Source organism: Drosophila mauritiana, chromosome 2R (genome assembly GCF_004382145.1).
Source record: "Drosophila mauritiana strain mau12 chromosome 2R, ASM438214v1, whole genome shotgun sequence".
NCBI lineage: Eukaryota > Metazoa > Arthropoda > Insecta > Diptera > Drosophilidae > Drosophila > Drosophila mauritiana.
The window spans coordinates 14,502,490-14,526,365 of NC_046668.1; the positions used below are offsets into that span (position 1 = coordinate 14,502,490).

At 44.3% G+C, this 23,876-nt stretch overlaps 5 protein-coding genes across 6 annotated transcripts; 4 read left to right on the forward strand and 1 right to left on the reverse strand.

Moving 5' to 3' along the window:
• The first annotated feature begins 145 nt into the window (after window positions 1-145).
• LOC117136326 (protein spinster) lies at window positions 146-13,500 on the forward strand. 2 transcript variants are annotated; one of them, XM_033297181.1, is made up of 8 exons: window positions 146-934; window positions 6,796-7,153; window positions 7,559-7,885; window positions 8,689-8,950; window positions 11,319-11,417; window positions 11,481-11,654; window positions 11,719-11,860; window positions 12,453-13,500. In XM_033297181.1, the coding sequence occupies exons 1-8, from the start codon at window positions 529-531 to the stop codon at window positions 12,500-12,502; spliced, it is 1,818 nt and encodes a 605-aa protein (XP_033153072.1). In that variant the 5' UTR covers window positions 146-528; the 3' UTR covers window positions 12,503-13,500. The 2 variants fall into 2 exon arrangements, with proteins under 2 accessions (XP_033153072.1, XP_033153071.1); XM_033297180.1 differs by lacking the exon at window positions 8,689-8,950 and adding an exon at window positions 8,097-8,358 and having other exon boundaries at window positions 147-934.
• A 411-nt stretch (window positions 13,501-13,911) lies between these two features.
• Window positions 13,912-17,094, forward strand: LOC117137234 (aspartate aminotransferase, cytoplasmic). Its single transcript, XM_033298593.1, has 4 exons — window positions 13,912-14,114; window positions 15,496-15,603; window positions 15,665-15,738; window positions 15,799-17,094. Exons 1-4 carry the CDS (start codon window positions 14,006-14,008, stop codon window positions 16,756-16,758), a joined length of 1,251 nt encoding a protein of 416 aa, XP_033154484.1. The 5' UTR covers window positions 13,912-14,005; the 3' UTR covers window positions 16,759-17,094.
• A 213-nt stretch (window positions 17,095-17,307) lies between these two features.
• On the forward strand, window positions 17,308-18,044 carry LOC117135848 (DNA-binding protein SMUBP-2). The gene is made up of 2 exons (XM_033296365.1): window positions 17,308-17,415; window positions 17,475-18,044. Exons 1-2 carry the CDS (start codon window positions 17,409-17,411, stop codon window positions 17,951-17,953), a joined length of 486 nt encoding a protein of 161 aa, XP_033152256.1. The 5' UTR covers window positions 17,308-17,408; the 3' UTR covers window positions 17,954-18,044.
• A 321-nt stretch (window positions 18,045-18,365) lies between these two features.
• On the forward strand, window positions 18,366-21,024 carry LOC117135846 (cysteine--tRNA ligase, cytoplasmic). The gene is made up of 6 exons (XM_033296362.1): window positions 18,366-18,544; window positions 18,610-19,099; window positions 19,155-19,841; window positions 19,901-20,045; window positions 20,108-20,706; window positions 20,771-21,024. The coding sequence occupies exons 1-6, from the start codon at window positions 18,366-18,368 to the stop codon at window positions 20,894-20,896; spliced, it is 2,226 nt and encodes a 741-aa protein (XP_033152253.1). The 3' UTR covers window positions 20,897-21,024.
• A 20-nt stretch (window positions 21,025-21,044) lies between these two features.
• LOC117135847 (exostosin-2) lies at window positions 21,045-23,826 on the reverse strand. Its single transcript, XM_033296364.1, has 3 exons — window positions 22,271-23,826; window positions 22,049-22,208; window positions 21,045-21,993 (listed from the first exon to the last, which is right to left on the reverse strand). The coding sequence occupies exons 1-3, from the start codon at window positions 23,760-23,762 to the stop codon at window positions 21,492-21,494; spliced, it is 2,154 nt and encodes a 717-aa protein (XP_033152255.1). The 5' UTR covers window positions 23,763-23,826; the 3' UTR covers window positions 21,045-21,491.
• Window positions 23,827-23,876: the final 50 nt, after the last annotated feature.

A 23,876-nucleotide genomic window follows, 5' to 3' on the forward strand; every position in this document is an offset into this window, starting at 1 on the left:
AAAATTGTTTTAAATGTATTTATCGATGGGTAGAGATATACAATTTCAGTCGATAGGCACGCAGCTGGTCTTAGCTTATCGATAGTACCATCGATATTTTTATCGCCAATTGGATTCAGGTATATATTAGCGGTCGCCGGACGGTCACACTTATTGCACTTATTCCAATTGGAAAGGCAACAGTGTTCGCGTCGCGGAAGAAACACGAAAGAAATACAGCGAGAAGCACTGCAAATGCATTGATTACATTTGAAGTACAACCGCGATTAGAGGAAGTGTCTCAGTAGACATTCGAATTGGCCTTACAAGTTGGCAAAAGTGTTATAAAAGAGAAGCGCGGAGGTGTGCCAAGAGCAAATTCTTTTGCATTCGCTTTGAACCGCTTTCATCGCGAGTTCCCGTTTCTCTGTGTGCGTGAGCAAAGAGCGTGTGCAAATAACTTTTTGCCGCGTTGTCCGCCTGCTGCGAATTTCCAACCAAAAGAGGACAGCGAGAGCTCCGCGAAGAGAGGATCGAGTGATCGGGTGAATGTCGCTGAAACACCAGAAGCAATCCTACCAACCGCTCCCAACGGCGGCCGCCATGGACAACCCGGCGATGATCCAGAGCAGCGGTAGCAGTGGGAGCAGCTCCTCCGAGGAGGGCGGCAGTCGCGAGGATGTGGCCAATCTCTCGCCGCTCGGACTGCCTACGACCTACTCGTCACAGCAATTGATGCCCTCGGATACGGACAGCATGGAGGAGGAGCGCCACCGCCTGCGTCCCCACCACCATCACCACCACCCACTGGGCGAGCACCACCACATCCCGGGCATACCACCATCCGCCGCTGTGCCATCGCGTCTCTCCAGCGTGGGCAGATCGCAGTGGTTCACCGTCACCGTGCTATGCTTCGTTAACCTCATCAACTACATGGATCGCTTCACGATCGCAGGTGAGTTTCGGGTATCCTTCGTTGGGTCTCCTATGGCATTCCATACGTTTTTGGGGGCTTGTTGTCACATTAAATAGAAAAATTAATTGACACTATTGAAGAAGATTGCTAAAAATCTCAACTTTTGTGTGACCAAAAGATTAGGCAGGCCAAAATTTATAAAATTAGATAAGAACCATAGAAAGCACTTTATTTTGAATTTTCGCGCATGGTTAAAAATGAAAACACTTAAATTGCACAAAATCTGGTGACAAAATCATAATATTATTAATTAGCGGCTGCTAATCAACAATACTTGTGAGCTAATCACTAAAAATTACTACCTCATCGTCGACAATGCGAGTCGTCCCCATTGTTTACAAAATGTACCATAAAGATTGCGAGCGAGAGAATTTGATTAGTGACTAATCGGCTTACAAGTGAATCACGCGATCCAAAAATATTCAAAACAGAGTATTTTATCATTCGCTACGCTTTGCACGGAAACTCGGGACATTTCCACTGGGTGGCAATCAATCAAGACCCATTTTGCCAAAACCTAAACATATGTATATTATTTCTAGCACTCAGGTGCGATAAAATGGAGTGAGTGAGCCCGGCGGTGGTGGCACCTGACCTGCTTAGCTTAGTAATGGTAATTGCGATCGGCGATCAGAAAGTCCCCCGTCCGCGTGACAATTACAGGGTATTCTCATGTTTCAGCCCATAAATACAGACGGGTATACAACACACACTGCCCACATAATTAGTGCGTTTATTATTATTAAGAACATTAGCGAAGCAAATGGATCTTAATTCATGCGGGCGGCTTTTCATTGGACACTTGTTGATTGTTGAAGTTATTTTCACTGTTTACTTGTGTCTGGAAAATGAGATTACTACAGATTGCACTTGCACTTCGACTGGCGACATCTCCTCAGTTACACAAAACGCGGTGCAAATCGATTGGAAACTTGTTTCGGGTTACATGGCGAAACAAGTTGTGACTGATTATTATATGTAAAAGTCCGCCTCAGACGACCGCTTAATATGCATTTCTAAATAATTGTATATTTATAGTTATAGTTTCCCATTTTCTTCGTGAACCTGAACAGTGAGTTCTTCCTGAGTCAGCAGAACTTTTCCACTCAAGGCCATGTGATAATGTCTTTTACTGTATGTGCACTTGCAATTAATTTGCAATTATAAATCACTGGCTATTAGTTATCAGTTGATTGCCTCAGCGGCAATTGGAAATCGATCTTACACCCTTTTTTTGCGGCTACAAATCATAAGCTTTTGATTCGCGTAAAGCCGGCGGATATAGTGACTAAAAAAACATCATACGATTTTTTTGCAACAGAACAGGAAGCGGAATTACTCACCCAAAAGGGTTGATAACAACACTTACATACCGAGCCAAACAAAATCGCTGTTTACATATTATATTTAATATAAACATATATCGCTCCTCGCACTCGGATATTTTCATAATTTCCATGGGCGCCTAATTGATTGTTTATTTTGAGAAAACTGCGAGCGCAAGGCGAATAGAAAACTCATATAAACAATGGTCGGTCGCTCAAGGTTTTTGTTTTGGCATTTCATTATCACACCCCTTCCGACCTTTTTGGGCCTTATCAAGAAGTGGCTGAAACCAGACGCGCGCTGCGCAATCAATTGCATTGGATCACCAGCTGCAGTGCACGTGGAGTTTTGGGCCACTTTTTGCAGTGATTAGATTACTTGGCGATTATTTGTTTAGCTTCTGACTGCTCTGATTGCTTGGGGCCCTTTTTGTATTTAATGCGAATTTCGACATTTGCCACGTTTGCGTTTGCGTCCTATATACAAGCGAAAATATGTACATACACATACATATGCATGTATTTATTTGGCGCACATAGACGTGTATCAGCTGATGTCTGGCCAACCTAATGGAATGCATTTAATTATAATTTTAAGTGCGTCTCGGCCTTTGGCTTCGACCTCCGACTTTGCTGAAATTCGCCTGGGTTTTTAAGCTAAAACCAACCGACTGACGGTAGTGGTGTGATGTTTTATAACCACCTCGTTTGGTCAAAAAAAAAAAAACACTGGGATGTGCCCCCCTCTTCATTCATGATCGTGATCGTATTCTGTTGTTGACAGTAAATTGAATTTCTGCACCGACAGCGAACTTTGATCATCGGGCCGAGAACTGGCATTTATTTTGGTCAACAGATATGTGGGCTGAGATATATAGACCAAGTTGCCGTTCTGCTATGCTTCCGACGTAATTTTCTTGGCCCGCATCCAAAGCAAGCGATCACAATAATTGTCTATGTCAATTGATCGAGTTGAGATTTCGGTGGCATATATCTGTTTTTGGTTATTTTCAAGTCTTTTGCAATCACTTTTACTTCTTGTTTTTTGCCATTTTTTCAACGTTTGTTTTGTGCATATTTTGCATTTGTTTAAACCCAAAAGTCACTGAGTTCGGTTTTTTGTATATATTCGCTTTAAATGTTTCTTTTTTTCCTACCAAAGATACATAAAAACTTTCCATTTTGTTGCCATCGCAGTTGGGGAAAGAAATAACAATGAAAGGAAAATATAAAATATGCAGCCTTGACAAACCAAAATTGTCAATACCCTTGGAAAATAATCGCCAACTGACTTTACTGAATCAATTCCACAGCAAATTTTCTAAATATGGAACAAACTTGTGTGGATCCTTTACTTACGTATGCCTCAAATTTGAATAGGCTCTTTGGTTACACAAAACGCGTGGATGTAACAAATGCATTTGCTTAGCGTATTTTGCATTTTTGTTTAAGGTTTGCGCGCACATTCAACGTCAATGGTTCTATTCTGCATTCAAGATACGTTTATATGTACATCCTCGTGTGCATATGTATATTTTTGGGTCAACGACCTACGCAAAGTGCAGTGCACACTTTTTGCCGTAACAAATTGAATTAACCAAAGGCAAATGCAAAATGAAACACATAAAAAACTATCCGTAGAATAGTAGAAAAAAGGTTGGGGTAGGGAATGTCTGGAACGCGATGGTTGGAACACTTTTCTATGGGCGCCGCCGCTTTCACAATTGATTTCCACCTGGCCCGCCGAAAAGAAAGCAAGAAAGCTTTTCTCTAAACACAATTCGAGTAAGCATTCAAATGCATTCCAAGCGAAAGTCACAGCCTCAGTGAGTTTTTATCTTTTTTGGTTTTTGACTTCGACTCGTGGCCGAAATATCTGTCAGATATTCATCGTTTATTCATCGTCCGATTTTAAAGCTTACGCTGCATATCGCGCGATTTTTCAAGGCCGACGTCATCAGACGCCACAGAACATGGGGGGCAGAGCGAGATAGACTGCTGTTGTGCCGAAGGAGAGGGAGAGAGTGACTGAGAACAGTCACTTTCGGACGCAAACAACTTTTTCATTCATGGTAATGAGAGTCCCGGCTTTGTTGTTGTGGCTTTTGCAGTTGCCTGGTTATAAATATTGGCATTTTAAACGGATCAACGTTCTACAGATTTCTCTGGACACAGTAAAGTGCGTTCTGATAGTGATAAGCTACGAAAAAAACACTTATTTCAACCATTTATTATGGATACATGATAAGTGGTAAGCAGAGGCACTAAGTACATTTTTAAAAACCTTTTACTTTATTACATTAGTAATAATATAAAATTTTCCGTCTTCAAAACGGATTTACATAACTAGTACTTCAGAATTTGGACTTCTGGAATTTGTATTGCTCAAGTAATAGAAATTATTTTCAGTCTTATAGTAATTGCCACTTGACATTGTCTGGTTTCCAGAAAGTTCAACTTTTGGGGAAGTCCAAATATTATTTGTAATAAAACCTAGCATTGCGAATTCCACTGTCGCGTTTATTGGGCACAAGAGAGAACAAGCCAAAGAGAGAATTCGGCCAGAGAGATAAACAGGTTCTAAAAATGCGACAGCCGGCTAAAAATTATACAAATACTAAATACGTTGACGAAACTTCCCCAAAAGTGGCGAAAAATGGTAAAGGGAGGGAGGTATGTACCTACGTATTCCTAGTGGCTTTGAATTTTTCCCTTTTTTTGTTTTTGACCAAGAATTGCCCATAAACAAAAGGAATTCCTTGCGTGGAATGAGATTACCCGTTGAGTGTACGAGATAGCAATATATACATATATTTATATATATGTATATGCTTAAGGAATGCCTCAACCAGACCAGCCCCACTGTGCCCCGCTCTCCACCTCCATCCGCTCTCCACTCTCAGCCCACAATCGCAATGCAGTGCACACACAGACGCACACAGACTTATCGCGTGGCGTCCCCCAACCGTTACGTCACTAGGCAAGGCAAACAAACACGCTGATTGGTCGAAAAACATCGTACGATAAATTTCTCAAAGCGAAATGAGCAAAAAGACCCAGAAAATGGAATAATTAAAAAGCAAAGGCTGATTCACTGCAACTTGGCTGCTTCGTGCCACGTTTCGCTTCGGTTCGCGTGGGTTCGTGGAGCTTCGGCTCTCTGTCTCTTGAGGTCTCTTTGCGGCTCTCTCTCTCGCTCGCTCTCTCTTTTTGGGGCACAACTTGTTGAGCTTTCTGTGTGTCATTGTTGTTGCTGCTGCATTTGCCGGCTTCTGATCTCAGACACACTCTTTCTCTCTCTCTTCCCACTCTCTCCACTCTCCTCGCCCACTTGATTTTGTGGGCCGTTGTTTATTTTTGGGTACTCAAGCACTTTAGGTAGTTATTTTATTTTGGCCATTCCGCAAAGGCCAATGTACGAAGAGAGACGCATAGAAATACGGAGCTTAATAGCGGTTTTTGTTTTTATTTTGAGCTGCATGTAGAATGTAGGAAGTAGCGTTAGATCGGCTAACAGTTATTGACAAAGGTCGTTTGTCAATTAATTCGCTAGTTGCACATCCGTTTGTTAATGAATTTTTAAACGTCGAAAAGCTGAAGACGAGACGTGCAGGAAATACATACCCACAAACCTGAGAAAATGTGTGCGAAGGTGATCGCAGCGATCGTTATTCAAATCATGACACAGATTTGCATGACGATGCATTAGATCGATACATTGATTATCGGAGCTACGCAATAACTAGTACGATATTGATATGTAGCGATAAATAGTAAGATTGATCAACACTTCGATTGTTACCAATTGAAATGCTATCCTTCAGCTGATAAAAAGTGGCGGATCTTATCAGTACTTACTATTCGAGACTATAAACAGCATAATTATGATATATTTACATTGTCAATGTTATTTTAAGATAAATAATGACACTGAGATCCAACAGATTGTCACACCCTTGGTTATCGATTGCAGATATTACCAGTACACAGATAACGACAAAAATGGGCTTTGTATCAGCTTTGATCAATTAAAGTTGGTACTATCTTTTCATATATACTCGTATGTAGGATGCTCTTTAATAGATATCGATGGGTTAATTAATGGCCCTCTGGGGAAAATATGATGACACATAAAAGCACACGCCACATATCCGGAATTTTCTCGCCGTCATAGTGGGGCTACAATGACTGGGGAGTGCTAATTATAGATATATCCATCTCCCTGCTAAACTGAACAATTTGGGGCTTACGTAAAACACTCGAATGTAGCAGACTTGTATTAACGATTTATTTGCTTTGTCAATTAACAACTCCCGCTGAGGATGGTCTGATATGTACGAAGTACCATGTATACAATGTATATCACACATCACGCGAATTCCTAATACATAATGCTAATAACAGAGTAATACTAAACTATAATACTATAAGTTCCCTTACATCTCCACCGATACCACTTTCTTAAGAAGTACATTTCGAAAAGGATCTAACCCGCTTTATCCTTTCATCTTCCAGGAGTCCTCACAGATGTCCGAACTGATTTCGATATTGGCAATGACAGTGCCGGACTTCTCCAGACCGTCTTCGTTATCTCGTATATGGTGTGCGCCCCCATCTTCGGCTATCTGGGCGATCGCTACTCCCGCCCCTGGATAATGGCGGTGGGCGTGGGTCTGTGGAGCACCACCACCCTACTGGGGTCGTTCATGAAGCAGTTTGGCTGGTTCATCGCCTTCAGGGCGCTGGTCGGGATCGGCGAGGCATCGTACAGCACCATCGCACCGACGATCATCTCGGATCTGTTCGTGCACGACATGCGCTCCAAGATGCTGGCACTGTTCTACTTTGCCATACCCGTGGGATCCGGTCTGGGGTGAGTGTACCCTTCTTGACATTGCCGGCCAATGTCCAGGTCAATGATCAACAGTCCGGGAGGATGGGCCCTTATCATCCGTCTACGAATGCGCCTTATCATCTGCCGGCAACAGGCGATGGGGGCCAAAGTTTGAGGACGGATGATAATCAGCAATTTCCACTGGCGAAGCGTGAGAAGAGACACGTGACTGTATGCTTTTGTAAATTGGAATTGAAATTGATTTACTTTTGGAATGCCGACAATTGAAGGCTGTCTAATTCAATTAGAGTGCTGGGTCAATTGGGCGGGTTGATTGGAAATTATGCAACGTCTAATTGGGTGCCAATGCAGCGCGCGGACCAAGAGTCAATTCATCAGGATCGGTCTCATCAATTACCCCTTTGTTTTGTTCTCCAAACATAGATACATTGTGGGATCCAAGACGGCGCACCTGGCCAACGATTGGCGCTGGGCTCTGAGGGTCACGCCCATTCTAGGCATTGTGGCCGTTTTCCTCATCTTGCTCATCAAGGATCCGGTGCGGGGTCACAGCGAGGGATCGCACAATCTGGAGGCCACTACCTACAAGCAGGACATCAAGGCGTTGGTCAAGAACCGTTCCTTCATGCTCTCCACGGCTGGATTCACGTGCGTTGCCTTCGTGGCCGGTGCTCTGGCCTGGTGGGGACCTTCCTTCATCTATCTAGGCATGAAGATGCAGCCCGGCAACGAGAATATTGTCCAGGACGAGTAAGTGTACCCGCCCTTGGTAACCCAAAGCCCCATTTTCACGAATTTGATCCATAAAAAAACCCCTATTTTAATGCCTTGAATATCTATAAACAAATTGATCGTGAAAATGGGGCTTGTGCCCATCCTTTTGACACCGAGCCCCCAAAAATCCCCCAACCCCAAAATATCGAGCTGTGCGCCTTACAATGATTTCCGATCCGTCGTCAAGCATCTCGTACAAGTTTGGTCTGGTGGCCATGTTGGCCGGACTCATCGGAGTTCCTATGGGCTCCTTTCTGGCCCAGCGACTGAGGGGTCGCTACGAGAACTGTGATCCGTACATCTGTGCGGTGGGACTCTTCATCTCGGCTCCGATGGTCTTCGCTGCTCTCGTGGTGCCGCAGACGAGCGAGAGCCTGTGCTTTTTCTTCGTTTTCGTGGCCCAGGTGGCACTGAACCTGTGCTGGTCCATTGTGGCCGACATCCTACTGGTAAGATGGCAGAAACAAGATGCAGCAGCAGCAGCAGCAGAAGCAATGCAAGCGCAGGAATCAAATGCTAAAAGCCAGCCAGCCGATTATTGAAAGCAATTCTTGAAGGGGGAGCTCTACGTTAGACCCCAAAACTTGCCCTAACCCCCCAACGCTCGTTTAATTGTTAATGCCCAGAATGCACGAAAGCGTTGTTATCCATTTGGAGCTAGTGTTCCCAATGATTAGGAGCTCCATGCGATGGATAAGAACGTTGTAGTGTATGTCGGGGTTCTCAAGCTTTGGCATAACTAACCGAATGTACCCCGAAATTCCAAACCCCGCCCTTAGTGTTGCGTTCAACTTCGGAGTCATCACCATGTTGGCGGGCCTGCTGGGCGTGCCGCTGGGCTCGTTCCTGTCCCAGTACCTGGTTAAGCGTTATCCCACGGCGGATCCGGTGATCTGCGCCTTTGGGCTGCTCGTGAGCGCGCCGCTGCTGACGGGCGCCTGTCTCCTGGTCAACAGCAATTCGGTTGGCACCTATGCATTCATATTTTTCGGGCAGTTAGCTTTAAATTTGAATTGGGCAATTGTTGCGGACATACTGCTGGTAAGCCAAGTTCCTCAGAACGGGAGCCACCTGTGGTCCCGGATATCAAATGCTTTCTGTAATTTTGCACCCACACGTATTGTTTGAGTATCGTAACTGTAACTACACACAGAAAAACCTTAGTTATAGCATTAACTTTTTACTGTTATAATGAGTAACACACACACACACACAACACACCCACCAACACACACACACACACAGCTTGCCTACTCACAATTGCCTTAACTTTAGTTTACTTAAATTATGTATGTTGTCTTTACCCGCATCTTTTACAACTGGTGGTGGTCATCTGATACTCCATTTTGTGGTTGTTTCATGATTTTTGGGTGCGGTTTTTTGAGTTCAGTAAACCGAAGAACTTTAAGGGCAGTTACATGTCTTTAAGTTCCGAAGGCCCCCGTAGATTATCATTCCTTACAAGTCATGTAATCCCACGAGATAAGACCGATTTATATCGCCTTATTGCTTTTTGTAAATGTAATCAACGTAGAGTTTTGTCATCTTATAAATGTTACTTTCATCCCTCATAGACCCCACTTTTTGGGGAGGCAAAGGAGGGAGGGAGTGTCCAACCCCCGAAAACACTTGCAGTGTGCAAATATTTCCACACTCAACCCCCAGTGGAGGTCGTATATTCTTATTAAACCACAGCACTTTCCCAAATTGCAGTGGAAACCAACCCGCACTTCATCTGCAGCCCCATTTCACGAGACCTAGTGTCGAAATATTCGTATTTATATGGGATTCTCTTGTCTGGTTCACATAATTTCGGGGGTTATCTTCCGGGGTAGTCACGTTTGTCGCTTTCGCGGAGATAAGCCAGTGATAAGTGATAAGGAAATTAAAAAACCAAAACAGTGATTCATATATATTTGTACTATCGAATTCAGACAGAATTTTTGGCGTAAACTTGAGAAAGTATAAACAAATCATAAACTAAAAGATGAAAAGCTTTTTTAATTGAATTAGTTTCCACACTAGAACAAATACGATTTGTAATACACAGCTTATGTCATTAAAAAAAAGGAATTAACTGATTAAGTAACCCAGATTGATAAAATGACCCCATTCAATTGCGTAGGTGCCTCAAGATACTGAAAGTTGGGTAAACCCTGTAAGTAGCTGGAAGTTATACCATATCTCACATATATAGAAGCAGCAGATGACTAGATATAGATAGTGGATATGGAAATCCGTGGACGCAATTCCTTTCGATAGATACGTACGTATTTCGTACGTACGAGGGGCTGTTCTAAATTTGTTAGTACGTCAGAGCAGGCAGTATATAGTACAAATACGTGCGGATATATATATAGGTATATATGCATATAGTGCCCCAACTCACGCCCCCTTTAATGCATTGCCTTTTGACCACGCACTTGGTTCCTCGTCTGTTTTGTTTTTTTTTTTTTTGTGACCATTGTGTGCCATTGCAAACGATTCCGTGACAGAAATAAGCAATCGGATTTCGCTTGCCACCCAAAAACTCACTCGATTATCTAACCCAAAAAAAAAAAAAACGGGGCGATCGGCCCACCTTGGTGGCGTTATATTAATTGGTGCCGGCGATAAGCGGTACCGTGATTAGAGATTGCCATTATCTGGGCACTTTTGTAGCCATTGTTTTTGCAGCTCCACAAGATCAGCACAAGGTAAAAGGGAACTGCTGTAATGTCATAGGTATTTTGCGTAACTTTTTTCGCTTTTCCGCATTATACATACACACAAAACACACTGCTTAACACACACACGCATCGTATCACCTGTAGTTATAACAGTAAAAACTTAATGTGGCCAACAACAGTTAAGCAGACAACAAATTGCCACAGATTCAATTTAAATAGATCAGCTCACTACTTACCGATCCACCCTCGCTAAGCAGAGTGCTCTCACAGTGTTCCCAGCCAGGCTCGCCAACTGTTCCCATCTGGTTAGACTCCAACCTGAGAACGCAATGCAAATGTGGCTTTTCTTTTGGGAACCTGTTCTTTGCTCCCGAAATTCTTGAGTGGCTCCATCTCTGGCGAGCTTTTGGCAAATTTGAATCTGCTGTTGGCACACACACCTACACCTACACACGCATTATCGCTTTATTCACTTTGTTCTTATTTGTTTTTAATCAATTATTTTAGTTTCGGTCGCAATGTAGAATACTTTCTGGAGCGAACCTATAAGGTTTTAACACCTAGTCGCCCCAAGAATGTATCTTCAACTGCACCGATAGCTGGTTTAATCGATAGTCGTAGCTTAAGAATCGGTTGTGGCTTTTGCTTTCATTATTTGCTTTGCATTTTGTTGTTGCTCTTGCACTTTGGCGCCAGAATTCCAGCAAAACCTTAATAATACTTTCATTTTTGTTACATAGTATGTGGTGGTTCCCACGCGGCGTTCTACAGCCGAGGCCTTCCAAATCCTCATCTCGCACGCACTGGGCGATGCCGGCAGTCCGTATTTGGTGGGCGCAGTAAGTATTCAAAGGATTGCTAAACTCCAAAAGTAGTAGTTACTAAATATCACATTTCCATAGATCTCCGAGGCCATCATGAAGCACCTGCACAAGAACCCCAGCGACTCTGGACTGACCACCGAGCTGCGAAGCATGTCCCAAGTGGCAGGATCCGCGATCAGCAATGCCACCCAGGTGATCACGGAAGCCACCACCAGTTTGATCGAAACAGCGCGCTCGGCAGCATCGCAGGAGGTATGTGGAATCCACTTAAACTTAGAGTTCACTCTGACTAACTCCCTGTTTTTGCTTATTTTAGTACTCTGATGTGGAGCAGTTCGAGGGACTGCAGTATGCGCTCTTCTCCACCAGTTTTGTGGAGGTGCTGGGTGGCATTTTCTTCATATTCACCGCCTGCTTCATCATCAAAGACAAGTACAATGCCACACGAGGACTGCAAAGTAAGCACAATTGGTTGGATTGAGCTCTAAATGCCCCTTTCTCAACTATCTATCAGCCTTCTGATTAAAAAGTAACCCAAAAAGTCTGAGCAAATGTAATTTGTTTAAAGAAAACAATGGTCTATTGATTCTATAATTGTTAGAACAATGGTTACTCTTTAATCAGAAGGTGTCTTATTTGCCACTCTTTGGCTCAACTGTCTTCCGTTTGATATTGCCAGGCGACCAGGGAGCGCGGGCGGTTCGATCGTCAGTCGCCTTGGCCAGCGGGCAAAAGGATGTCGAGTCCTTCAACTCGGACTGCCTGGTCCTGTGCACTGACATCGCGCTGCGCGAACGCACGTGATAGCTCAAAATATGAAATGTGTATTCTGGTGCGCGGCACCAAATGATTACTTTATTTTGGCCCAGTTCCCGGTAGGTGGAATGCTCTAAATTTCATTAAACCGTTCTGTTCTGCGTGCGTTCCATAGTTGCGTTGTACTAATCTCAGTTACTTGACCCTAACCCATACCCTGTTCTTCATGGCTTTCTGTGTGCTTCGTTTGGCGGAACATGGTTCTAATGGATGTGTATTGATTGTACCTTTTAGATGCCACGGCTCAGCAACAGCAGCGGGATGAGCGCGGTCAGATTGCCTAATACCAGCCGATTCTGGAGGTTATGCTGCGCACTCAGAGCTCCGATGGCATGCCGGGTGAACTGATACTGACTGAAAACCATCTTTAATTTAATTTACGGTCACTCGCACCACGCACATCCCGCATCGGATCGTACTGGGCGCTTACGGGGATGGGGACACCTTGCTCAGTTGGGCTAACAAGTCCCCGATGTTCATGTTCCTATTGGGAAGGATCGGAGGAAGGAGGAAATGGGGGAAAGGACCACCATGCCAACACGTTCAAGCACGCCACACCGATTTGTAGATATATATACAAACAAAATCAAAAACTCTCACCCAGGCACTCAATCACTCACCAAGTCATAACATTACACAGATCATTTTACTTGTAAACGTCAAAGGTCTTGGGTACCCAGGATACCTTGCTTCATCCACGTAGTCGTAGATAGGTCTAGCTCTGGTATTTTAGACTAAATCAAAGTTAGCAAGAGTTTCAAGCGGACTCGCATTCGAAGAAGTGCTCCCTCAGATCGGATAATGTAAATAGATTATCTCTGGCATCGAATGCGTAGGTCGTGCAGTTTGGATATTTATATTAACGAGTGTATATTTAATATGAATTGTAAATATAGATAAGCACCGGGCCATTGTATAAGTGCGTAGTCTATTTAATCAATTTTATCATAACGCCTTAGTTTTACACTGAACATAATTTTAATCATAGCTTTAGTTAGTTGTGTAACGAATTGGAGAAATGTGTGCACCCTCAGCAATTACTGAATATTACAGCAAAACTATTTTGAACCAAAACCAACACCAATCAGTCCACGAGTTTGCTTTTTTTATTTGTTGAATCTCAATCGAATGCTAGCCTAAGTGGAACGCAAATTGAAAGCGAAGACATAAAGACTGCGAGCAATAAAATATTGGTCCATCGATATTTGGCTAAGAATAAACCAAACTAATTGTTTAGCAACTAAGGAAATCATCCGGGGCAATAAAGAAACATTTAAAATCACTTTTCTTTATTTCGTTCGATTTTTTTGGGAACGGAACGAACCTTTTTTAAAGGGGCCTTGATATTTTCGTTTTGAGTTATTTGTCATTTTACTGCTTCTGAGATTGTTGCTTCAAAATTTTAAGCAAAACGTTCAAAAATGTTTATTATTTTAAGACGACTTAATTATCCCGGTTTATTACAGAACTTGCAGGTAGGAACAGCTCTTTGAAGTCAGTGCATTAGCCCCGAAACGTGAAAATCGATTTTGCTAAAATTTTAACTGCATTTAAATTAAAATTCATGCATTCATAATTTTTTTTTAAGTTCCGTGTAATTTTTTTCAGTGATTTTTTAGTATAAATATCGATAATTTCGATTACTTACATCGACTGAGCTTTTTGTGGGCCAATTTGATTTAGACAAGTGCAGCCACACTACTTTTGGCCGTCTTTACCGACACTATTCCAAATTAATTTATTTGTTATTGTCGCTCCGTTTGGACCTGTTTCCCAAGCAATCCGCGATGTCCATCTACGCCGACGTTCCAAAAGGACCCGCCATCGAGGTCTTTGCCCTAACGCAGGCCTTCAAGGACGATAGCAATCCCAACAAGGTCAATTTGTCGGTGGGCGGTAAGTTCTAAAGTTCTATTACACCCCCCCTCGCAGAATGAAGTACATATGTGTATGTGCACATGTATATAATAAGTATGTGTATTACTTAGCCGGCTGTATTTGTGTGCGGCTCAATTTGCTATCATTTGTTAGTTGGCTCGCCCTTGCATTTGTCCACCCCCCGCACCGCTGGAACGCCCGTTTTCGTTCCCACCCAACAGGCCACTCTGCTGGAGGTCATTTGGAAGTCAATGTGACATATGAATTGCACAGATTTTTCCATCCTTCTTGCTTTCCAATTAGTTGGCTTATAACCAATTGTGGATTTTGTGTGTGTAAACAAGTCAAATACTCTATATGGTTAAATATTGCGACGTGTTTGTAAATTACTTATTTACATATTTTGCATATACTATACTGTTTCAGATGCTCATTACAATTTTAAATGTTTTAATTCGCAATCCAATTTTCTTAGTAGAGAATTTCTCCTGCGACTTTCTTTGTTAAAAATTTTCCTCTGACGTCAGCTAACACCGTATTTATTTATTGCCCATGTATGTTTTTGTGTGGTGGATAGTGATAAGCCACTAGTGTTTGGTGCTCTTGGCAGGTACACCACATCCATCCATTTCCTCCACTTCATCTAGCCAGCGGCAATCTGAAGGAACGACAATAACAATGTTGCCGCCGGGTCGTCCAAGAGCAATTCTGCTGATTTGAACGGTGGCCACTTAACCTTTTCCATATTTATGTATGTTATTGCATAATTTGAATAACAATTCCCACCAGCAGAGTCGCTGATTATTGTATTTTTGTTTTGCTCGCGAAGCCAAGAGTCATTAACCCTTGCTCGTGTAAATGATTATGCCAATTTATTCGGCGTATTTTTATTTTAGTAGCATTAGAATTAATAAATATGTATATTCAGTACATAAATCAGCTGATTTACAAAAGGCATCTTTAAACGGTATGAATAGATTCGATCGTGGTATATTAATTCAAGCAAATGGATGTTTAAATCAGCTCATATACTCATTATTCTCATTTCCGTCAATTTATTGTCGTTATGGCTTGTTTATCACGCTTTCGCTTTTATTTACAATGCTGCAAAAGTATAAACATTACCAGACCAATTCATTCAATTGGTTTCGAATAACACGACGCCAGTGTTTTTCAGTTGCGCCAATAAATAAATAAATTGGCCTAGAAACAACGCATGAACACAAATGGCCTATCAAATGGCCAAATTGATTAGGCTTGTTAAGAGCACTCAGATAAGACCTGTATATTGTACGGATTTTAGCACTTTGACCCATATATTTCCCTAAACTCTTGAGCAATCAGTGGACTTTAAATGATTTGGGTTACTCATTGGATCTGTGGTTTCCTTCGTTCGCAGCTTACAGGACAGATGCTGGAGTTCCCTGGGTTTTGCCTGTGGTGCGCAAGACGGAAATTTGCATTGCCAGCGATGAGCAGGTTAACCACGAGTATTTGCCAGTGACTGGTGAGTAAATGCAAGCATTTCATCATAGTAAATTAGTAAACACAATGATTCTGTTTTGCAGGACTCGAGACATTCACCAATGCGGCCACTGAATTGGTTCTGGGTGCTGATTCCCCTGCCATCAAGGAGAATCGCGTAAGTTGGGGCTCATCCTAAAAATATGTACTCTTTTATTAGACTGCAATTTTCTTGTAGGCCTTTGGAGTGCAGACCATTTCGGGCACGGGTGCCCTGCGCATTGCCGCCGATTTCCTGCACACACAACTGAATCGCAATGTGGTTTACTACTCGAACCCCACATGGGAGAATCACCACAAGATCTTTTGCGATGCCGGCTTTACGACCGTGAAATCGTACCGCTACTGGGACCAAAATAAACGCCAGTTGGACTTCAAGAACATGCTGGCCGATCTGAACGATGCTCCGCCCGGTGCTGTGATCATTCTGCACGCCTGTGCCCACAATCCCACCGGCATTGATCCCACCCAGGAGCAGTGGACCGAGCTGGCCGATCTGATGGAGAAGAAGAAGTTGTTCCCGCTGTTCGATTCGGCTTACCAGGGCTTTGCCAGTGGTGATCCCGATCGCGATGCCTGGGCCGTTAGGTTTTTCGTGCAGCGTGGCTTCGAGCTCTTCGCCTGCCAGTCGTTCGCCAAGAACTTTGGCCTCTACTGCGAACGTGCCGGCAACCTGACGGTGGTGCAAAAGAATGGCGCTACCAAGGCAGCGGTTCACTCTCAGCTGACGCTGCTCATTCGTGGACAGTACTCGAATCCGCCTGCGTATGGAGCTCGCATCGTTTCCAAAGTCCTAAACACACCGGAGCTGCGCAAGGAGTGGATGGCCTCCATCCAGGCTATGTCGAGCCGCATCCGCGAGATGCGTACGGCTTTGCGTGACAAGCTGGTGGCCTTGGGCACACCCGGCACCTGGGATCACATTGTCAACCAAATCGGCATGTTCTCCTACACCGGTCTGAACGAGAGCCACGTTCGCGTGCTGATCGACCGGTACCACATTTACCTGCTGAAGACGGGACGCATCAGCATGAGTGGCCTGAATACGGGCAACGTTGAATATGTGGCCAAGGCGATCCATGCCGCGATCACCGGAGCAGGAGAAAGCGCAGCTTGTCCTTGTGACAACAAATTGTAATCGTACCATAGAACGTACCATTGGATAGATACGTACAACGACTAGCTATGTACATATATTGGGCATGCGATTTAGGAATCCCAAAGCTGGATCACAGATGTCTGCACCATTGGCATTTAAATCAAACCAACAACTATTGCAATTACTAAACGTATATACGCGGCTTTTAGATGGATATACACATATTATACACCGGAAATGAATGTTCCACATTAAAGTAAAAAGTTTACAAAAATTACGCACTATTGAAAGCCGTCGAAGATTGGTTAAATAATTTAAGCTTTATAACGTTTATTGACCTGCGTGTAGTAACTAGATAAATCGACAATAACATTACTGAAGTATTTAATCTGTGGGGTGTTTAATTCTATTTGTGGGAAAATAATTTGTCATTGAAAACATGTTTCTAAAGCTAATCATGACCTATTTTAAATAGTAGCATTTCAATATCTTTAAATTAAGTCAAATAATTAACAATACATTAACTTCTGACAATAACATTCATCTGCTTGCACTGCTTGCTATCAATCGATCTATCGATTAACAGTCAGCTGTTTACGTCTTGCAACTCTCATCTCTAGACTTCAAATGTAAATTTAACGAAATTAGCAAAAAATCATAAATATTAGGCGAATTTGAGAGATTTTTCAATGGCAGGTGCTAACTGTCGCAAGAAATGCTTAAGTTTTGGTCATTAATGAAATGATTTTCCGCAGACGATCCAAACAAACCCTCTACCTCGTCGAAAACTGAAGATGCTCCCCTGTTCCCGCCCGCAAAACCAGGAAAACGAGTTGACTATGGGACAAACAACACATTGGAGCTGCTGGAGCGGATTCCCAGCCAGGTGGTGGATCTCAAGCTGGACGATGTGCTGACAGCCGTCAAGGAAGTGGATAACCTCTGCGACTACCCGCGCTGCAAGACCAAAACCAGCCTGATGGGCCAGGACTGCCAGCATTGCAAGAAGAGATTCTGCTTCAAGCACGGACTGCCAGAGGTGCACGGATGTGGCGAGGAGATCAAGCGGGACGAGCGCAAAAAGTTCCTGCACCCGAAGCCGGCGAAAACCATCAGGCAGGAGGAGGATGTAAAGAATGCGAAAAAGCGTCTGGATGCTAAGTTAAAGGAAATGCAGTTGGGACGCACTCAAAAAGCCACCGGCGGAGGTTCCAAAAAAAAGAACGCAAAATAGGAAGAAGTCTGATTTCGTTAGTTTATTAAATCCTTAAAAATCCAATGTTCTCAAAGGTGTTATAAATAATATCAGTATCGTGTTCAATTTATTCTGATATTCTTATTGTTACCATCCATTTTGCTCTGATATTCGCTGTTCGACCAGCAAGTTTCGATCTTCCGCATCCTCTTTTCCTTCGAGGACTTGCAATCTCCTCCTGAAACTGACGTAGCAGAGCATGCCTGGGTTATTAAAAAAAAATAAAAACCGTTAGAAATCCATTCAATACACAGCCAGTGTGGCAACTCCGTGCGGCGCTGCCACCTGCCAACAACCAGCTGTTGCTCACAAGCTGATGAAACTTTGCCGCATTTGCAAGTGCAGAAGCAACTGACTGTTTATACGTGCGCATTTTTAGAGCGGAAAGATAATGTCGAAACGTGGGCAACCGGCGTGGCAAGCTCCCGAGGCGGTGGATCGGCCGAAACTGAAGCTGTTCAACAGCCTCACGCGGCAGAAGGAGGACTTCGTGCCGCTGGACGGAAATAATGTAACGTGGTATAGCTGCGGACCCACCGTTTACGATGCCTCCCACATGGGACATGCCAGGTAGGTTTGGTCGCCACATCACCATCTGTGCATTTAATCTTATCTTCCCCCTACGCACCACACAGATCTTACATTTCCTTCGACATTCTGCGGCGCATTCTGTCCGACTACTTTGGCTACAACATCCACTATGTGATGAACATTACGGACATCGACGACAAGATCATAAGGCGTGCGCGGCAGAATCATCTCTTCGAGGAGTACGCTGCTGAGGCGCAAAAGTTGCCCCTGGATGAGCTGCTGGGTCAGCAAAAGGAGGTACTGCTGCGGTTTCAGGATACATGCGCCAAGAATACAGATCCCGACAAGAAGATTATGCTCGACAAGACACTGCAGCGGATGAACGATGCCGTGGAAGCGCTGACCAAGGCGGTTGGCAAGGGCGATGAGCGGGAGATCTCCGAAAAACGGTTGCTCTACTTGAACGAAGCCAAGGATCCAATCTCCGACTGGTTGGACTCGCTAAAGGGCGCCCAGATCAATGATAATGCAGTATTTGAGGCACTGCCCCGCTACTGGGAAGACCAGTTCCACAACGACATGAAATCGCTGAATGTGAGTCATCGCAGCACTAACAAAGTTGAATCATTTGCTAATTCCATGTTTAAAGATTCTCCCGCCAGATGTTTTAACTCGGGTTTCGGAGTACGTGCCACAAATCGTCACCTTCATTCAAAAGATTATCGACAACGGCTTGGCTTATGCAGCCAACAACTCCGTTTACTTCGATGTAAATGGCTTCGACAAGAGGGAAAAGCATCATTATGCTAAGCTGGTGCCAGAAGCATATGGCGACACCAAGTCCCTGCAAGAAGGTGAAGGCGATCTGTCCGTCGCAGAGGATCGCCTCTCCGAGAAGCGTTCTGCCAATGACTTTGCCTTGTGGAAGGCGAGCAAAGCCGGCGAACCCTGGTGGGATAGCCCGTGGGGCAAGGGCCGTCCAGGCTGGCACATTGAATGCTCGGCCATGGCCTCGGATATCTTTGGGCCCACGTTTGATATACACACTGGCGGTGTGGACCTAAAGTTCCCTCATCACGACAACGAGCTGGCCCAATCGGAGGCCGCTTTTAATGAGTCGGAGTGGGTTAAGTACTTCCTGCACACGGGTCACCTCACCATCGCTGGCTGCAAGATGTCCAAGTCGCTGAAGAACTTTGTCACCATCCAGGAAGCTCTAAAGAAACACTCCGCCACCCAGCTGCGACTGGCGTTCCTGCTACACTCGTGGAAGGATACGCTCGACTACTCAGAAAACACCATGGAAATGGCCACCCAATACGAAAAGTTTCTCAATGTAAGACGAAGTAATTTTGAGTTTAGTTATGTTTTTCATTTAACCTGTATTTTTTGCAGGAGTTCTTCCTGAATGTCAAGGATCTGACGCGGCATGTGCTCTCCGAAGAGCCCCGCCGGCAGTTTGATGCCTGGACAGAAGTTGAGGCGGCTTTGCAGAAGAAATTCTCCAATGCTCAGGTCCAAGTACATGCTAGCTTGTGTGGTGAGTAATCAAAGGATTAAATCGCACTTAAATATGAAATAAGGCTTTGTCTATGCCCGCAGACAACATTGATACTCGCAGCGCCCTTGACGCCATTCGAGAGCTGGTATCCGTATCGAATGTCTACATTCGTGACAATAAGACTAGACTCAACAGTCTGCTGCTCCGAAACGTGGCCACATATATCACGGATCTGTTGCACGTGTTTGGCGCAATATCTGGTCCTCGCGGTGGCATTGGCTTCCCCGTCAGTGGTGGCTCGGGAGCACAAGCTGCCGGCGCAGATTTAGAAACTACGGTCTTGCCTTACGTTCAATCGCTGGCTGAATTCCGTTACTTGGTGCGGGAGCAAGCCAAAACCCTGAAGGCCTTTGACATCCTGAAGCTCTGCGATGATCTACGCGACAATGTGCTGCCAAATTTGGGCGTGCGACTGGAGGACAAGGATATTGGAAAGTACGCCGTGAAGCTGGTCGACCGCGACTCACTTTTACGAGAACGGGAGGCAAAGCTGGCCGCCGAAGCGGAGAAGGCAGCAGAAAAGGAGCGCAAGAAGCAGGCGGCTGCGGAGGCTGCTGCGGCCAAAGAAGCCCAGCGACGTGTGAATCCCAAGGAAATGTTCCTGGGCGAAACCGAAAAGTACTCAGCGTTCGACGAAAATGTAAGCCATGCAATATTAAAAACCAAGTTCAAAATATGATAGCATTTTACACAATTTTTTGTAGGGCCTTCCCACTCATGACAAGGAGGGCAAAGAGGTCAGCAAAGGACAGATCAAGAAGCTGCAGAAACTCCAACAGCAGCAGGAACAGCGCTACAAGGAGTATTTGGCATCAATTGAGAAAGCCTGAGACCTAAGATCAGAGTTAATGATATTAGCATTTATCCGATTCAAAACCTTCGTACCATTTAGATAATGCAAGAGATTTCAGTTCCCAGCTTGAAGCAATCCATCTAATAAAATAGTTTTTCTATGATATGATTATTTAAATTTTTATTTACAGGCCAGTTTCAGTTTTTTAAATTATTGATTTGAAATCAAAATAAAGTCTAGATATAAGCTGCCAATATAACGACCTACGACTACAATAATAATAACTTATAATAAGTCCAAAGAACGGACGTTAATTCAATTAATTGTTCTAAAGAATATTCAAACTATTTTGACAAATATGTGAGAATCCAAATTGAACACTTGGATTTTTGAGTACCAATGAGAAGTCAAACATAAAACCGGACCTGCCTCCAATAGTCACATCTATCACATCTCAATGACCAAATTGATTTTCTAAGCGAGATCCAGATAAGTTGGCCTCTTTATCCGTTATGGTATTGCTATGATATAATCGAACATTAGATTTCCATTAGAGTTGAGCGGTATCCTCAGAAGTCTTTGGTATATCTGCATAGGTTCCTCTGGAATGTTGGCCTCAAAGTTAAGGACCCTTATAAGCTACCAATATCATTGTAACGCTTCAACTTGTCCGGGAAATTGTCCCGGAACAACACAGGATCCGCTCTGAACTCCACCGTGCGAAGTGGCATGCGGCCGTAGATTTTCGAGAAGCGATCAATGCAAGCCGAACGTTCACGCATGTGATTCAGATCGGCGGAAAGCATTTCCGTATTGGTGCACTCGGGGCACTTAAACTTCTTTCGAGGAGTAACCTTAATGGGCGGATTGTTGGTGATGTTGGCCACCAGAAAGTTCATGGCAATGTCCTCGCAGTTCATGTGCTCATCCACCCAATCCTTGATATCTCCCGGCATGGCATGTGTGTACATGTGACTCCAGTACTTGTGATGGAAAGCAGCGCCGGTAAGAACCATTGATATCTGGTTCGTCCACTCCGATTCGTAGTGCCAGCGCATCGTGACATTTTCCCAAACATGAATTCGACTGGGAAAGCCCACAATGTGATCAGGAAACTCTCGCCAAACTTCATAGCTGCAAAATTAAAATGATTAGTCACGAATTCTCTTTAAATACAACTTATTTTTACCCAAAATCCAGCTCATCAGTGGTCAGCATTATGATGTCATCGTCTATGGTTAAGATAGCTTCTGTTTCTATTTCTGGATATGGATAGAATCGATTGGATAGCTTGTTCTCCTTGGTTTGCCGAATTTTCAGAGGCTTCGATATAGATGGAAAGGTGGATACTAATCAAGAAATATGAGGGATTATTCCTTATGTTGTAGTTGTGGACTTTTAAAGAACTCACAGTGCGGAGGAGACTTTTTCTGATTATTCCAAATCACTAAGATGCTTTGCAATGATGGCACCACAGCAAGCTTCTGAATCAGCAGGAACAGACTCTCCACGCGGTCGTAGGTGAGGATGACGGCGGTGAAGCCCTGTGACTTCGGTGCCAGAGAGGGCAAGAACAGCGGATTGAAAGTGGAACGGGCGTTGGTGTCAATGGTATTCCACTGGCGACTGCTACGGGCTCGCAGCGGAAAGATCCTACTCTCCAGCACCTCAAGAGCAGTTAGTGTCACAGTCTTCAGATCCTTGAAGTACTTGGAGAACAGCCACTGCACTTGCTTCTGCATTTCAACTATCTTAACACTCGATATTGCTTTTAACTTCTGCATTACGGAATGCAGTTCGTTTTCGCGTACACGAACGGAGGCCAGAGACCAGTCAATCACATCCTCGAAGGGTAGCACATAGTTGTCCACGGCAATTACGGGAATGCAGTGCTGCGACATAATCTCCACTAGATCGGGTTGACCCATGCGAAGACTGCGACCTAGCAGGCAAAATTTACCGCGTGACAGCAGCCGAGGATACTCCAGTGATTTGTGGTGCTGCGACAAAGGGCAGCGCATTGTGAGATCCAAGTTCTCGCAGGCACCCAAGAGAAGCAACTGCTCGCTGTGGGCCAGAGATAACTCCCTCAGAGTCCTCACAAAGCGCGGAAGGATGTTCAGCTGGGCTACTACCAATAGGAACTTCCTCTGGGCCGTCGCATGTGCATGTTGTTGCACCAATCGTGGACTCCAGACTGGAATGGCGACATCAAAGCCCGGGCGATAAGACCAAGAGTCAAAGCCACCGCCAAAAATTATGGCATTATCCGTATTCACGTCCAGCACAGTGTTATAGGATGGAGCTCCGCCGGGCAGCATGTTAAAGATGATGTGGTTGGCACCACGATCCCAGAAGTCCAGGGAAGCCAAGGCAGCGCCCGCCAAGTGCTTGTCGAAGACATTCTGGTTCAGTAGATCCAAACTGGGCAGAAACAGGCACGCTTCGTTCGGATTGGACGTGTAGTAGCGACTCTTGAGCACCGCCTCCAATATTTGGAAGTACTCGCTGGACAGGGTGGTGGCCGTTTTGTCGCTCTGCTCGTCAACAAACTCCTGCAGCGGATAGATGTAGACCTTTAGGCGGTCGTGCTCGCATTTGTAGATGTTCAGGCAGTCCCAGAAGGTGCAGTTTACATTCCGTGCCCGCTGTTCGGCCTCCGGATTTACGGCGACCTCTTGGATGTGCTGCAGGTCGAGAATTAACGTGTGCGAGTCCCTTTTCCCATGGAAGAATCCATCCCGTGGGCTGCTGGAGAGATCCCAAAGCAGAAAACCCGCGCATAGCGCCACAATCACCAGTAGCCCGTACGTCAGGCAGTTGAGTATATGTTCCCTGGGATTGGTGTGCGATATGGCCCGCGACTGGGTCACAAAACTCAGCAGATTCTTTATTTTTGTCATTTTATTGCTATTTTCACATATTGTCCTTTTCCTCTTATTCCAAAGATAACATGACCGTATAACGGTCAACCAAAAATACTGATATGACAGTGTTGGCTATAAACCGTTAAAAAT